Source organism: Cornus florida, unplaced genomic scaffold (assembly GCF_030987335.1).
Source record: "Cornus florida cultivar Cherokee Brave unplaced genomic scaffold, ASM3098733v1 CherokeeBrave_3.0.0_Hap2_Chr06, whole genome shotgun sequence".
NCBI lineage: Eukaryota > Viridiplantae > Streptophyta > Magnoliopsida > Cornales > Cornaceae > Cornus > Cornus florida.
In genome coordinates, this window is record NW_026775576.1 from 22,191,377 (window position 1) to 22,207,588 (window position 16,212).

The 16,212-nt window shown below is 37.2% G+C and overlaps 2 protein-coding genes across 2 annotated transcripts; both read left to right on the forward strand.

Annotated features, from left to right (window-relative positions):
* The first annotated feature begins 3,421 nt into the window (after nt 1-3,421).
* On the forward strand, nt 3,422-5,020 carry LOC132313869 (ATP-dependent DNA helicase pfh1-like). Its single transcript, XM_059812805.1, has one exon. It carries the CDS (start codon nt 3,422-3,424, stop codon nt 5,018-5,020), a length of 1,599 nt encoding a protein of 532 aa, XP_059668788.1.
* A 5,307-nt stretch (nt 5,021-10,327) lies between these two features.
* On the forward strand, nt 10,328-12,855 carry LOC132313870 (ATP-dependent DNA helicase pfh1-like). The gene is made up of 2 exons (XM_059812806.1): nt 10,328-10,386; nt 12,027-12,855. Exons 1-2 carry the CDS (start codon nt 10,328-10,330, stop codon nt 12,853-12,855), a joined length of 888 nt encoding a protein of 295 aa, XP_059668789.1.
* Nucleotides 12,856-16,212: the final 3,357 nt, after the last annotated feature.

The window sequence follows — 16,212 nt, forward strand, 5'->3', positions numbered from 1 at the left end:
CGATTCCAGGTCTTAGAGCTTGTTCGTGCTAAGCAGAGACGACTACTTATTCTACCGACGGCGTAGGAGGTTTCTTTATGGTTTAGCAGTTGACATTTTTTCAGTTGTTCGCCTTCCAGTATTGGTTTTGATTAGGGGTCCACCATATGGATTCCCGAGTTGTATTGGAATTGGAAAATTTGGATCTATCGGATTAATACTTTATTTATAAAATTTTATTTTGAGATTTTCAGTTCTGGATTATCATTCTAGTTTCTTTTCAGCAGTTTTATTTATTCCTGTTTCATTAATTGTATTCTGTATTCGATTATTGCTAATTGATTTGATATCCTCGGGTAATCGGGCGTGAGCCTGACCAACCCACATCCGAAAATTCGGGGGTATCACAATACCCCTGATTTTAAAAAGATAGTCTCGGTATTTTTTTTAAAATTATTTTAATTGCACTTTAATTATTTATTTGATTTCTTGGCTAATTGTTTAGTTGTTTAATTGAGTTAATTATTTAGGTGTTAATTGAATTATTTCTTCAAGTTAAATTGTGTGCTGAAACATGTTTTAGATTTATTGGTTTAAATTAAATTGTGTGTGATGATGTGTATTTGTTTAGGAATTTAATTGTTTTATTTTTATATTTTTAAGGAATTAGATATGGATAGTAGTAATAGACCAACCAATTAGGCTCCATGAACTACTTGGATAAGAGGTTTAATGGGTACGGATAATTACCCATGAAAAGTTGTATATGTATATTTAATAAATATATATAGATATAAGGAAAGTCCTTTAGTAAATATTTATATATTATATATATATAAAGAATATACATAGATAATAAGTAACATATATTTCAGTTACCTTTTAAATATTTTAATATTTATTATTTTCTCTGTTAAGTTGACTTGGATTGGGAAAAGGATTAGGTTATTGTATTTAGTCTATAAATATATAGTTATAGGTTAGAAAAAGGGGTTAGAAAATATATCACGTAATATATTTTTAGAGAGAGAAAGAAGGAAGACGAAGTAAGAGAAAAAGGAAGAAGGAGGTTAGGGTTTTTTTTATCAAATCCCTAAAAGCAAGTTTTAATTCTTCTCTTCTCATTTGATTCATACCCTATGCATGCTAGATTAATTTTAGGCTCTTTAAATAAATTAATTGAATCTAATTACTTGGATTTATTTGAAAATTTTCAATTCATGTGTTTTAATAATGGATTTGTGATAATTTTCATATTTTGATAAATTAAATTTTCATGTATTGTAATATTTTGTATTTTAATCATATGTTGTAATATATTATGGGTTTAACATAAAATAGTTTGTATAAATTAAATGATATTAATTTAGTTCGGTGTGCGCGCAAAAGGAGGGGATTATTTTTAGAATGAAACAATTTATATGGATTACATGAAATCATATTTATGTTTTCCTATGCACGCGGAACCAGGAACATGAATCAAATTACTATGAACTAGTTATATGCATGTACGAAATCTGTGTTTTCTTTCCATGCGCGCCGACCGAGGATTTCCTATTTGTTAGTATTAATTGAAACTTTTTTTTTTTTTGATATGGTTAGTACTATTTGGATCAGTTTGGTGTTTATGTGAGAGCACATGGGCACGTCGAACGAGGAAGAAAAAATAAAAGTCAAAGGTTGCATCATTTGTTAATATTAAATGAAATTTGGTTTTGGTTTTTTTTCCTTGATATGGTTGAGATCAATTTGCATCACTTTGTAAATATTAACAAATATGAAATGTAATTTAAAAGGTTAAATTAATTAAATAGAATTGGGTTAAATTATTTAAATTATTATTTGAATTTAAATAAATTTAATATGATTGTGGAGGAATACAATTAATTGAGATGCATGTTAGTTTTTATGATATAAATTAAATGGATTCTCTGGATAGCTTAATCGCTTCAATCAACAACACTAAAGGATGATCAAAATCCAAATTCAACTCATATGAAACCATAAGAGAAAAAAAGTTCACACACACACACACACACACTCATATATATATATATATATACACACCCACACAAGAGCATAGATGGGTAGAGACTAGAGATAGAGGTACCATAGTGGAGGAGGCCTCGATTTAAGGAAGCTTTGCGAAGCGATCCGCAGAGAGCTGCAACTTTGATGATTGGTTTGGCCGCTGCTGCTTCCATTTCTCTTTCTCTCTCTAGAATCTTTTCTACGGCAGCCTTTCAATCACCAGACAGTTCTCCGCTTCAATATATATTCTCCCACTCATATTATTCTTGCAAATCACCCACTCATATTATTCTTGCAAATCACTGGTTCATTTTATGATTTATATGCAGTTATGTCAACCTTCTCGTTTCTAGAATTTAAGGTGTAGTGGTTATACATTTTTTTTTTGGGTAATTGAGTTTAGTGCTTCTACTGGTTTGCCAAATCTCACACAGGGTCTTTGTGGTTGGGTGGAGATGCTAATTGCTTGTGGCAGACCTCATGATTGCATTGAAGAGGATGATTGCATTGAAGATGATGATTGTATGGGCATTTTGGAAAGAATAAAAGGGCAAAATAGGAATTACAGTAATAATTTATATCAAATTTCTAACGGAGGGTTAATTTTGCACAATTTTAAAAGATTAGGGATATTTATTACACACTTTTTCAAATAAGGAGTAAAAGTGTTACAAAAAAAATATATTTCGGAGTGTTTTCTACACTTCCCCATAAGAATATTTACGCAGTTATAACCATCTTTTAAGTGCATCAATGAAGTGGAATAATGACGATAGGGAAAATTTGACTTACTGCGACCAAAATTATATAGGTGTAATTGGTATGGAGAATTGAAATTAGAATTTGTGAAGTAAAAAACAAAAAGAAACAAATCCTAAGGACCCTAGGTCACCAAAAGGCTTATTAGCTTTTATGAATAGCCCAGGGTGGATTAATTTACCGGTTCTAGGATAGGAAAGTCCCCAATCCCAGCGATCACAACAAACGCGGCCCAGTAATAAGCAAACCCTAGAAGGAACTTTTTATTCGGAAAAAGAGAGGACGATAGCGGCCGCATCGGTTCATCGATTGACATCCAACGGTCGCATCTCCCATTTGGGAACCAATTCCTTCTGCTTCTTCTTCTTATGTTTCGATTTTATCCGCCTTTGTTAAAATTATCATTTGAATGACAACAAATTCCTGTAATTTTATCGCCATTATCATTCTTTTATCTCTCTATGAAACCCTAATTGTTGGATGCAATTATGAAGACCCAGAAAAGTTGAGACTTTGTCTTAGAAAGAGCGTGTGTTTTAGTATGAAGTATGATCTGATAAAAGAGTTTGTTTTAGAGACATTGTGTTTTTGTATGAAGTACGAAGTTGTTCTTGTCTTATAAGAGTTTGTTTTAGAGAGATAGAGTAGCAGTATGAGATTGTTCTCGTCTGCAATAGCATTGTGCAGATACTTCTGCACCACAACCACTGGCAAAAGCACTAAATGGTCTCAAATAAGAGACAACAAGAGGAATAAGAGAAATAACCATTCACTAGTGTTGGCTGCCATTTCCCGTAGTGAGTCGGTAACTGGCTTTGCGGGTAGTGGTAAAATGAGTAACCCCACAACCCCTACAAGTACCGGAATTAAGTGGACTGACGAACAGTTACAAGTGTTGGCTGCCATTTCCAGGGGCGAGTCGGTTTTTGTCACCGGCTCTGCAGGTACCGGTAAAACCATTTTAGTCCATCATATCATCGAATTGCTTGAAAATATCCATGGCCCACTTCAGGTTTCTGTGACGGCGTCCACTGGTGTGGCTGCTTGTGCCCTTGAGGGGCAGACCCTTCACTCATTTGCTGGGGTTGGGCTTGCTGCGGCCGATTCCAGAACTTTGCTCAATAGGGTTCTTTGTAATGACGAGGCTTACAAGAGGTGGAATAGAGTTAAGGCATTGGTTATTGATGAAATTAGCATGGTCCAGGCTGAGTTTTTTGATAAACTTGAATACATTGCGAGGGAGGCCAGAGATAAACAACATGCATCTAAAAACAAGGTGTGGGGTGGAATACAGCTAGTTGTGAGTGGAGATTTCTTTCAGTTACCACCCATTTTGGATAAGCAGGAACTAAAGCGGGGAAAGGAATTTGCATTTGAGGCTGATTGTTGGAATTCAAGCTTTGATGTGCAGGTGGAACTTACGAAAATTTTTAGGCAGTCAGATGGACAACTAATCAAGTTGCTTCAAGGTATAAGAAGAGGAAAGTGTGATCCCGAAGGCTTGAAGCTCCTAAAACAATGTAACTTGGAAACAGAGCCAGATTCTTCTGTGGTAAGGTTCTACCCTAGGAATAAAGATGTGAATAGAGTGAACGAAGAGCAATTGGTGAGCTTGGGTGTGGACATTGTTGAATATTGTGCTATTGATCGTGGTAAGAATCCTTGGAAGCAGCAGCTCAAACAGGGGATTTCACGCGATACACTTGAAGTTTGCGAAGGGGCAAGGGTCATGCTGTGTAAGAATATAGATGTTGGGCTTAAATTGGTGAATGGTTCCACCGGCACAGTTGTAGGTTTCCACCCAAAAAAGGATAAGGATGTTACAAAATTGTGTTGGAAAGGACTATTGCCTGTAGTTAATTTCGATTCAGGGCCTGAGATGGTGATTTATCCGGAGAAATGGTTAGTGATGGAGGGTGAAGAAGTTAGAGCCACGCGAAAGCAAATCCCTCTCATATTGGCTTGGGCGGTAAGCGTTCACAAGTGTCAAGGTATGACACTTGACAGTCTTCACACTAATCTATCTAGGGCTTTTGGTTTTGGGATGGTTTATGTTGCACTTTCTCGCGTGAGAAGCTTAGCTGGCCTTCATGTATCCGGTTTCAATCCCTCAAAGGTTAAGGCGCACCCAAAGGTTTTGCAGTTTTATCAGAGTTTCACCGGCAAGCAAGATAAGCAAGAAGAGGATGATTATCAGAGTTTTGCCGGCAAGCAAGATGAGGATGATGTAGCCATCGCTCCGGCGATCTGACCATACTAAAAGAAGCGGCAATGGCAAGACCACCGAAGATACAAGGTCTCAAAAAGGGCTTTGACGCTGAAAAAATTAAAAGTAATGGCAGTAATTTAGTTGAGGTCTCACATATCATAACCTGTGGAGGAACGAAACAAAGTAATTATCTCTTCAAATTTCAATACCAGTACCCAAAAGAAACATAGGACTACAAATATATATGCTCATCGTTTAGCCTTTCAAACATATGATTTATTTGGTTGCATTAGGTAATTATTCATTCCGTTGTTTTCACATAGTACTCAAAATGATATTTTGTTCTTCCTCATTCGGTCCATTTCGAATGTATAAGCTCTGGTTGACGAGCTTAACGAGTTCGTTTCATGTTTGAGAGCAATGAAGTTGTGCAAGAATTGCCGATGGTAAGATCTATCTCTGGACTTTCCCTATCAGAAGATAATGCAGAACTGAATTTCATGAATTTCAATTTGATATCTGATATTTCGATGGAATTTGAAATTTATTTGTAATTAAATTTCAATTCTTTTATTTTTATAAACTATTCATTTGGGATCGAAATTAGAAAAGTTAAATATGTATATATAAATATTTAAGAATACTTAAATATTTAAGGAATATGAGAATAATACTGCAGACATATACACATAAATGAATTAAATTTCAGATATGAATATTTTATTTTTTTTACCTTTTTAACAAACTTCATTATATTAAATGATTTGAAAATTCAAAACCATCAACAAAGTAGAAGGCCAAACACTGCTAACATGACTCAAGAACACTGATGCAACTAAAATAGCCTCTTCCATATATGGTGAGGATCCCAGTTCCTTTTTTCTGAAAATATAATCATTTATACCCTTTCAAAATGGACCGAAACACCGATGTTGCTAAGACCTGTTTGGATAGTGTTATAATATTGTTTTTTTGATATTGGTATTCAAATTACAAATCATGTTTGGAATGGCTGATATTGATTTGGAATAGTTGATAACATATTATATTTTTTGGTTAATTTGTTTTGATAAATTGGTGATATGGTGTGTTTTGGTACTGTAACAGAGGAGCTAAAACAAATTTTCAATTCTCAAAACAATCCTACAACAGAACACGCCTAATACACTTCGCATGCTAAACTGCCCTAAGCTTATCAGAATTATCCATGGTAACCACGGCCTAAGCTTAAGGACAGGTAAATGACCTCCTATACCACTTTTGTGTTCATGTGAGGAATTTAAAGAAGAGAAATTATTGACTACAACTTCTTGTAATGCCCCGTTTTGTTTTCAAAGTAAAAAATGACGTTTGTTAAATAATATAATTCATTGTTGAACATAATCATTCATGCGTAAAGAAGATGATGATTGTGGAAATTAGACTTAATATCACCAAAAGTCTAAGGTGGGTTTGGAAATGTAGAACAGAAATTGAATCATAATTTTAATTATATGGAATTGAAATTCAAAGAAATCAGGAATTTCAATTTGAAATCTGCTATTTCGATGGACTTTGAAATTCATTTGTAATTCGTTTTGAATCTCAAATTTTTTTTTTTTTTTTTTTTTTTGTCCATCCTGAATGTGAAAGTTTTATAAATACTGACAACACTGTACAAAAGACAACAACACAACAATAATATGATCTTCGCCGTATTGTCCGATACGTGATCATTTTTCAAGTTCGATACGCGATCCATATCGGTCAGTTTACACTGACTTTGTCCGAGTTTGTTACACCACGACCGATACTACGAAACAAATATATACTACGAACCAATTAAAAGCTAAAGAGTCCCAAAAAAATCAAAGAAAAAGAATAACAAAAGCAACAAAGTGTTTTACAAAAACCCACCAGCCAGCTGTCAATATCAATTCATCAACTGCAGCTGTATTAGCATTATCATTCAACCAAACCAGGATCTCATTAGGCCAATGTAGTGGAATTCTCCACCCAGCTTCATGCCTCAGTATATTGACTGTGTCCCCAACCTTTAAGCCTAGTATAAGTCTTCTTAATCCAAATCTCTGTTGTAGAAAATTGCCAGCAAGGATCATAAAACAAGCTGTGTGTTGCTCCATTATTAAGTCTATAACAGAGGATCGATTTCCAAATGTCAGAATCAGTTTGCTTGCCATTGACAAGCCAGGAGTTTGATTTTTTCAGATACTTTGTGTCTAAACCACCTGACCCACAAAGCTTCTTTATGAGTAAGGAACTCCCAGAGAAGCACACCAGCACTGGCTGTAGAAATGCTCTGCATGCACCTCAACCCAAAACCTCCTTCCCTTTTCCGGCAAAGTAACCTTCCCCCAGCTGAAAAGAGGAGTTGTTCGTTGATCATGATCACCCGTCCATAGGAAATTTATAACCTTTCTCTCAATTGAATTTTGAATGCCATGAGGGAGAGAAAACACTGCAGACCAAAAGTAGTAGTATGAGGTGATGCAGAGTTAACCAAAGAAAGATTGAAGGAGTTCCACGAGGAAAGCTTGGAATTGATGTTGTCCACCAAGGATGGACAAGGATTCACTGAGCTTTCTATCAACCAGAGGTAAGCCTAGGTAAATCCACTGAGAAGTTCAAGATACTTTTAATACTCCTCTTCTGAGGGTTCACATGTAAGCCTGAATAGTCAGAGAATTGATGAAAAAGCACCTTTAGATGAGAGGCATTAGATATACTTGCCTCCAGAATCATGAATAGATCATCTGCAAATAAAACATGAGATTTAGATAAGAGTGCATTTTCTGGACTGTGTGACAAAGCTTCAGATGTCCTTCCTGAACAACTCTATTAACTATTTGTGAGAAATAATCCGACAAAATAACAAAGGGGATAGAGGGCACTCCTGTCTAAGCCCTCTTTTGATTTGAAGAAACCCTCGGGAATACCATTTATAAGGACAAAGAAATGTGGAGTAGAAATGCACTCCGTCACCCAACCTGTCCATATGTCACCAAATCCATACCAGATCAGAATATGGTTTTAAAAAGCCCATGAGATTGGTATGAGTGAAAAAAATACTTGATTGTAGCCACCGAATCCCCCTTGATAGTACCCCAAAATTGCTGACAAACCCTGTTTGGAAAACCATCTGGACCTGAAGCTTTATCTGCAAAAACAGCCAAAACAACCCCTTCGATTTTTCTTCAGTAACTAGACATTGAAGACATATGTTGTCTTCAGGGCTAAGAACAGCTCTAGAAACTGAGAAAGCATGAGAGCAAACTGTACTAGCCTTGTAGAAGTCAGTGTAGTACTGCACCAACCATTCTCTAATTCTCCTCTGGTCTCTAGTGCGTTCCCCTTCATTATTCCGCAGAAGGACAATTGAGTTGAAAGCTCTTCTTTGTTTCATTTTGTTATGGAAGAAGGAAGTGCATTTGTCACTGTCCGTGACCATTGGAGCCTGGATTTATGAGCCCAAAGGATTTATTCAAGTTTAAGAGCATTTTCTAACTCCGCTATTCTTCTCTGTTTAAGCTGCACAAGAGTTTCATTTAGAGGATCACAATGCAAAAGACCTTGAACATCATTTAACAACTTCCAGCATTCTTGCACAGCTTCTGGAATGTGAGTTATTCCAAGCTTTCACAGCCTCTTTTGCTTGTCTTAATTCCTTCTGCAGGTTGTTTATAAGATTTGATGCTAGATGTTGACTCCAAACAAAACACACAAAACTGCTCAACCTCATCCATCAAGCACCAAACTTTCAAAAACTAGAAAGGTTTTGGGCCAGCACTACAATTTATGGAGGAAGAAAGCACTAGACCATAGTGATCAGAGAAGGAAGAACAAAATAACATAACTTTGTTATTGGGGAATATGTCCAACCAATCAGGATTGACCATGCCCCTTTCCATCTTGGCACTAATTCTTCTACAAACAAACTGTTTATTTGTCCAAATCCAATTTCCATTCACAGCAGGAACCTCAAATAAATCACAGGAATCAATGACCAAATTGAATTCATTCAAAATAGACTGAGGAACACACTTGCCCCCAACCTTATCAACGTGAGCCTTCACAACATTCCAGTCACCAATGGTAAGCTATGCACCATTGACATTTTGAGACTGATTCAGTAGATGCTGCCATAGATACATTCTTTCATTAATTGAATTTGCAGCATAAATTGCTGAAAGGACAAACTGTGCTGAGAATGAATAGGATTAACCTTAAATTGTAAGGACCCTTCCCTTTTTATTTTCTTATCATATTTATTTTATTGCATTATTCGGGTTATGTGGGCCGAGTTGGGTCAAGTGTTCGGGAATAGTTTCTGACACTCATCTTTTATTTCATGAGGGACATGTTTGTCATACATATCATATTTTGGGGCATTTACAGCTTTATTTTTTGAGATATTTTCATTTGGGGCTTTTGAGCGATTTGGGAAAGTTGGTGGGAGCCGAGGGGTTGGATGTGTGACAAGTGTGGGGTTGAATATGTGATATGTGTAGGGGTGGATGTGTGACAAGTGTACGGTGGATGTGTGTGTGTGTGTGTGTGAGAGAGAGAGAGAGAGAGAGAGTGTGTGCGTGCGCACTAGTGTAGGTGTGTAGAGTTATTGTACTAAATATCTACCTCTCTCTCTCTCCCCTTACCTAACCTTCATCTTCTTCTTTCTCCCAAACACACCATTGTCACCATTTTCATATAACCTAAAGCTTCATTTCCCTTCCTTCCGAGGGCAGATCCCGAATTTCTAGTTGGGGTGGCCTAATTTTAGTATGGTGGCTGAGTTGACTTGAACTTGATTGAGTGGGCTAATTTTTATTTTATTTTTTATTTGGCTGTGCTAATATTAGTATACTAATTTTTTTTTTTTTTTTTTGCTCTCTTCCGTTGGTCTTCTTGACTAGCCATAGAAGGTAGAAATCAAGGGGACACTTCGGGCTACGAAACCCCTCTATTATTTTCGAATTTGGAGCTCGTTTCTTCTTGAAGTATCTAGGATTTATTCCTAACTTGAGGTAGGGGGTGTAGTGTGGCTTTAACCATTTTGGACAAGGATTATAATTTTTTATAGTTCAAGAGTTGTTTAATAAGATATTTCGTAACATAATACAACTCTAAAATAGAAATCTATTATAATAAGAATTTGAGACATAATTTTCAGCTAGAGCTACTAAAGCATAATTGTATTTTATCAAAGAAGTCGATGAAGTTCAAAATTTTAGCATAAGTTCTTACAATCACTAAGATTAGAGGCAATAAAATGACGCAACATCAAAAATCAAGTTCTTATTCATTAAACTTGTCAATGCGAAATTATGCACGATCCAAAATTGGACACGAGTCATGCAAGACAAGAGAAGTGATGACGAGACTGGCACTGGTGAGTACCGATCCGACACAGTGTAAGGGAAAGACAGTGTAAGGGAAAGACACAACGAGTTAACTGACCTCTCTTCTTAGGGTTGTGATTCCTTCGAAAATTTAGAGCGGCGGTGGTTATGCTTAGCAACTTATCTCACCCTTTTTCAGAGATGGAGGGGTAGCTCTCCGACCAACATGCTTCGGAAGATTTGTCTCTCAACTATGGTTTACCATATTTGGGAAGAACGCAATAACCGAGTTTTCAAAGGGAAAGCAGCTTCACAGAGAATGGTGTTGGCCAAAGTGTGAAATACAATCACAAACCTTCTCCAGTTGCGCTGCCTTAAGGATTGTGATACCGCCAGATCTATTCTACAAGCTTGGAATCTATCGCCGGATTGCTGTCGTCCCGCTCCGAAACCGCCGGATTAGCTAATGGAAGGAGATTCACTTTGCCGATCAAGGGCTATGTCACCGGACTGATAGCTTGATACCTTCCTTTAACGGATTTTCCTTTAGTCTGTTAAACGAAGTTATTAGGCTTGTTTTTTTGTTGGGCTTATTTGCTTCTGTTGCTGCATCATTTGGGCCTGTCTGCCTTCGGGCTTTTTTGGCCGAAGGCCTTTGTACATTTTACTCTTATTATTAATACATTGCTTAATCCTCAAAACAAAAAACTAATCTCACCCTTTGACCTTCAATATAATTCATACTTCTTATTCGTTTAATATTTTGTATCAAAACTAAATAAGATACACTATTGAGTGCTAGAAGAATATTTATGCAATTATAACTATCTTTTAACCTCCACCGTGCAAGATTGAAGTGGGATAATGGTGATCGTGAAAATTAGGCTTATTAGGACCAAAATTATAAAGGTGCATTTGGTAACGGAGAATTGGAATTAAATAAAATGGAATTGAAATTCAATGAATTTAATTAGAAATATGCTATTTTATTTTATAGGGTTTGAAATTCATTTTTAAATAATTTTCAATTTCGATTCTTTTATTTAGATAAACTATTCTTTTGGTATTGAAATTAGAATTTCTGAAGGAAAAAACGACAAGAAACAAATAATTGGTAAAGCCCAGGGTGGATTAACCGGTTCTAGGGTAGGATAGTTTTATTCGGAAAAAGGACAGAGGACGATGGAAGCAGCATCGGTTCATCGATTGAAATCTTAAGGAAAACGATACCCAACTCCCATTTGTAAGCAATTCCTTCTTCTTCTTCTTCTTATTATGTTTCGGTTTTATTCCAATTTGTTAAAATCATCATTTGAATGACAACAAATTCCACTGATTTTGTCACCATTATCATCCTTCATCTCAATGAAACCCTAATTGTTGGATGAAATTATGAAAACCCAGAAGAGTTGAGACTTTGTATCAGAGAGAGTGTGTTTTAGTATCAAGTATGAAATTGTTCTTGTCTGATGATAGTTTGTTATCTAGTACGAAGTTCTTCTTGTCTGATAAGAGTTCGTTTAGGGGGGAGAGAGAGAGTAGAAGTATGAAGTTGTTCATGTCTGAAATATCTGTCAGCGCCAAAACCACTAGCAAAAGCACAAAATGGCCTCGAATTAGTACAAGAACAAGAGAAATAACCACACAACCCCTAAAAGTACCAGAATTAAGTGGACTGACGAACAGTCACAAGTGTTGGCTGCCATTTCCAGGGGCGAGTCGGTTTTCGTCACCGGCTCTGCAGGTACTGGAAAAACCATTTTAGTCCACCATATCATCAAATTGCTCAACAAAATTCACGGCCCATCTCACGTTTTCGTGACGGCGTCCACTGGTGTGGCTGCTTGTGCTCTTGAGGGGCAGACCCTTCACTCATTCGCCGGCGTTGGGCTTGCTGCGGCCGATTCCAAAACTTTGCCCAATAGGATTCTTTTGGATGAGAGGGCTTACAAGAGGTGGAATAGAGTTAAGGCATTGGTTATTGATGAAATTAGCATGGTCCAGGCTGAGTTTTTTGATAAACTTGAATACATTGCAAGAGAGACCAGAGATGATGAACATGCATCTAAAAACATGGTGTGGGGTGGAATACAACTAGTTGTGAGTGGAGATTTCTTTCAGTTACCACCCATTCTGGATAAGCAGAAACTAAAAGGGGGAAAGGAATTTGCATTTGAGGCCGATTGTTGGAATTCAAGCTTTAATATGCAGGTGGAACTTAGGAAAATTTTTAGGCAGTCGGATGGACAACTAATCAAGTTACTTCAAGGTATAAGAAGAGGAGAGTGTGATCCCGAAGACTTGAAGCTCATAGAACAATGTTCCTTGGAAACAGAGCCAGATTCTTTTATGGTACGGTTCTACCCTATGAATAAAGATGTGAATAGAGTGAACGATAAGCAAATGGTGAGCTTGGGTGAGCAAACTGTTGAATATCTTGCTATTGATAGTGGTGAGGACCCTTGGAAGAAGCAACTCAAACAGGGGACTGCACCCAATACACTTGAAGTCTGTGTAGGGGCAAGAGTCATGCTGAGTTAGAATATAAATGTTGGGCGTAAATTGGTGAATGGTGCCACCAGCACAGTTATTAGTTTCTACGAGTCATATGATGATAAGGATATTACGAACATGTGTCGCAAAGGACTGTTGCCAGTTGTTAAATTTGATTCAGGGCCTGAGCTGGTGATTTATCCAGAGAGATGGGTAGTAATGGAGGGTGAACAAGTTAAAGCCACACGAAAGCAAATCCCTCTCATATTGACTTGGGCGATAAGCATTCACAAGTGCCAAGGCATGACACTTGACAGTATTCACACTGATCTATCTAGGGCTTTTGGTTGCGGGATGGTCTATGTTGCACTTTCTCGCGTGAGAAGCTTAGATGGCCTTCATATATCCGGTTTCAATCCCTCAAAGGTTAAGGCACACCCAAAGGTTTTGCAGTTTTATCGGAGTTTTGCCAGTAAGCAAGATAAGCTAGGTGAGGATGATGGAGCTGACACAAATAAAAGTAATGGGCTTTCAAGGGGATATTGGTGAAAAGCTGACTAATTGTTCCCTTTGCAATTTATATTTCAAGGATTATAAGTAAAATCTGTGGTTAGCTGTATCTAAGAAATGGGCTCCAACTAGCCTGGGGTGTGGATGATCATATGGGTTGTTTGGTTGCATTCAGTAATTATTCATTCTGTTGTTTTCACATGCTACTGAAAATGATATTTTGTTCTCTCATTTTGAAGTGAATGATATTATCATACTTGCAAGAATTTCGCAGGTAATTTAAGTCCCTCTAAAGCTGCTAGCAAAATTTTCTCCTCTTTGTGCCACCACCTATATGCAGATGATCTATTATTTGTGGTGAAAGCTGATGTGGGTTCTGCTGTGACAGTCAAGAAGGTATTGGAAGATTTTGCTACATTCTCTGGGCTTCATGTTAACTCTCAAAAATCTACTATCTTCTTCTCAAAGGCAATTAGAAGAAAGCATATGCTACTTAGAATTCTGCAATTTAGGGAAGGCAAATTCCCTATCAAGTACTTGGGGACACCATTGATTTATCATGGTCTTTCTATAGCTACCTGTAATGACCTTTTAGATAGGATTACTCTCAAGCTATCTACTTAGTCAAATAAGATGTTGTCTCTTGCAGGAAGAACTGAACTGATTAAGACTGTTATTTATCCAATGATCTTGTATTGGTGTTCAGTTTTTAGACTGCCTGTTGCTGTTTCCAACTCCATTCAGAGAAAACTCAAGAGGTTCTTGTGGGGAAGCACTCATAGAGCCTCCAAGATGCATCACATGAGTTGAGAGCTAGTAACTGGACCTAAAGCTGAAGAGGGGTTTGGTCTTAAGAGTGTTTTCTGATCTTCAATCTGTTGCAGCTTTCTCTCTAGCCTGGGATTGTATTAATGACTAGGAGAATTTATGGGTTAGGTGGTTTTGGGATAAATATTCCAGAGGAGCTAACTTTTGGAATGCTGTCCCTAGGTCATCTAGTTCTATAATTTGGAAACACATGCTGTCAGTAAGAGAGTGAATGCTTCAGAGTATCTCACTCTCTATAGCTGATGGTAATAAGTTTAGCCTATTTCAGTATCCATGGTGTGAGGGACAAACTCTTGTGCAGAAGTTTGGACATAGAATAGTGACGATGTCTTCTCTTGACAGGGACTCAAAACTAGCAACCTTGATCCAGGATCTCACCTGTATTTTGGACAGTTTATCTCACCCGCAGCTTCAGGAAATGAGAGAGTACATTTCTTCTATTCCCCCCATCAGGAAAATGATAAATGTTTATGGAACAAGGGGAACTTTCCTTTTAAAAGGGCATGGGATGCATGCAGAACTCATCATCCTCAAGTTTCTGTGGAAATGTGTGCTGGAACAAGGCTAGGATCAGCACTAATTTCACTACTTGCATCATTCTTCATGATAAACATCCTTCACTATCAAACCTGCAAAAGAGGGGCTTTCCACTTGCTGCTATATGCCATAACTGTTATCATGGGTTGGATAGCAGATAACATATGTTCTTGGACTGTGATTTTGCCTCTGAGTTCTGGGATTGCTTCAACTATTGGTTTGGATGGAATATGCACTGCCAGTCCTTTGAAGATCTGTTGATATGGTGTGTGCAGAAGGCTGAGACCTCAAAGATGATGTCTATGCTGCTGTCCACTTCTTTCTGGGCCATTTGGAAGGAAAGGAACTCAAGACTACATCAGAATTGTCAGAGAAGTGCTACTGATTTGGCTAGATCAGTAGTTTTGAGGTGATGGATGTGGCTTCAATTTCCTCTATGGATGATCTTCATGTTGACTCTTAGGCTTTTAATTTTTCTTTTCTTCACCTCCTTTCATGTGTATTGGAAGTGGGGTTTTTCACTGGCCTATTTGGCTGGATATCTCTAATGAGGGTATGCCCTCATATCCCGCAGTGTACTGAATTTAGATTTTGTGCAATGACAACAATTCATTTTATATAAGCTCCCGTTGACGATCTTAAGGTGGTGGGTTCAAGTTTGAGAGCAATGAAGTCGTGCAAGAATTGCCGATGGTAAGATCTATTTCCAGACTTTCTCCATCGAGGTGCTCAAGGTGGTGTCAAAACTGTGCAATGCCTTCCAGAAAATAAAGATGAACATAGTAGCTTTAGTTGTACTTTCTTAAAATTAGATCTCTTTAATTTGTGGAGTATTTTGATTTTTGCCTGGTTGTCTTCTTTCATTCATTTTTGGGAATACATAAAATGAAACAATTAATTAGATATTCTAACCTCTTTTTTCCCCTACTTGGGATTTCCAGAGAAACAAATTGAAAGGTTTTTATTTACAGGGGAGACTTATCTTCTCCATTTTTCTTCCATTCGTAAATCCACGTGGTCATTTCCAGAAGAGGGGCCTGCGAGGTTTTTGACATGACAAAGCATAGACTCCACCACGGATTGATGCCCACAAGCTGCAGCAAAATGGAGCACAAGCTGTAGAGTTTTTCAGTCTTGACAAGGTCGAGACACTGGTTGAGGATCTGTTCCACAAGCTGGTTGTGGCCTGAAGAGTTTGTGTTCCCTCGAAGGTTTAATTGGTCCAAGAGAACCTTTTCATAAATGCTCGATTCCCGCTTCAATGCATCAGAGAGCTTTGAATCATTTGCTCCTAGAGTCAGCTACTTGATTCGGCAACAAAATCATTTTCCTAGTACCCGAAATCCCGGGAAATGGAGTGGGAAACTTGCAGTGAGCATTGAAGAAAGATTTGTGTGAAAAAGGTTGTGGTTGTTTTTTTTATTTTTTTATTTTTTTTTATTTTTTTGATAAAAACAGAGACGTACAGAATAAAAAGAAAATGAATAAATGAAATTTTTTCTTCTATGTAAACAAAGTAAAAGAAGCCCC

Excerpts from the sequence above, each read along its gene's own strand:
- LOC132313869 (XM_059812805.1), top strand. The coding sequence starts at position 3,422 with ATGAGATTGTTCTCGTCTGCAATAGCATTGTGCAGATACTTCTGCACC.
- LOC132313870 (XM_059812806.1), top strand. The coding sequence starts at position 10,328 with ATGCAAGACAAGAGAAGTGATGACGAGACTGGCACTGGTGAGTACCGA. Across the intron at positions 10,387-12,026 it reads GAGTACCGATCCGACACAGT|GGGCGAGTCGGTTTTCGTCA; the intron begins GTAAGGGAAAGA and ends TGCCATTTCCAG.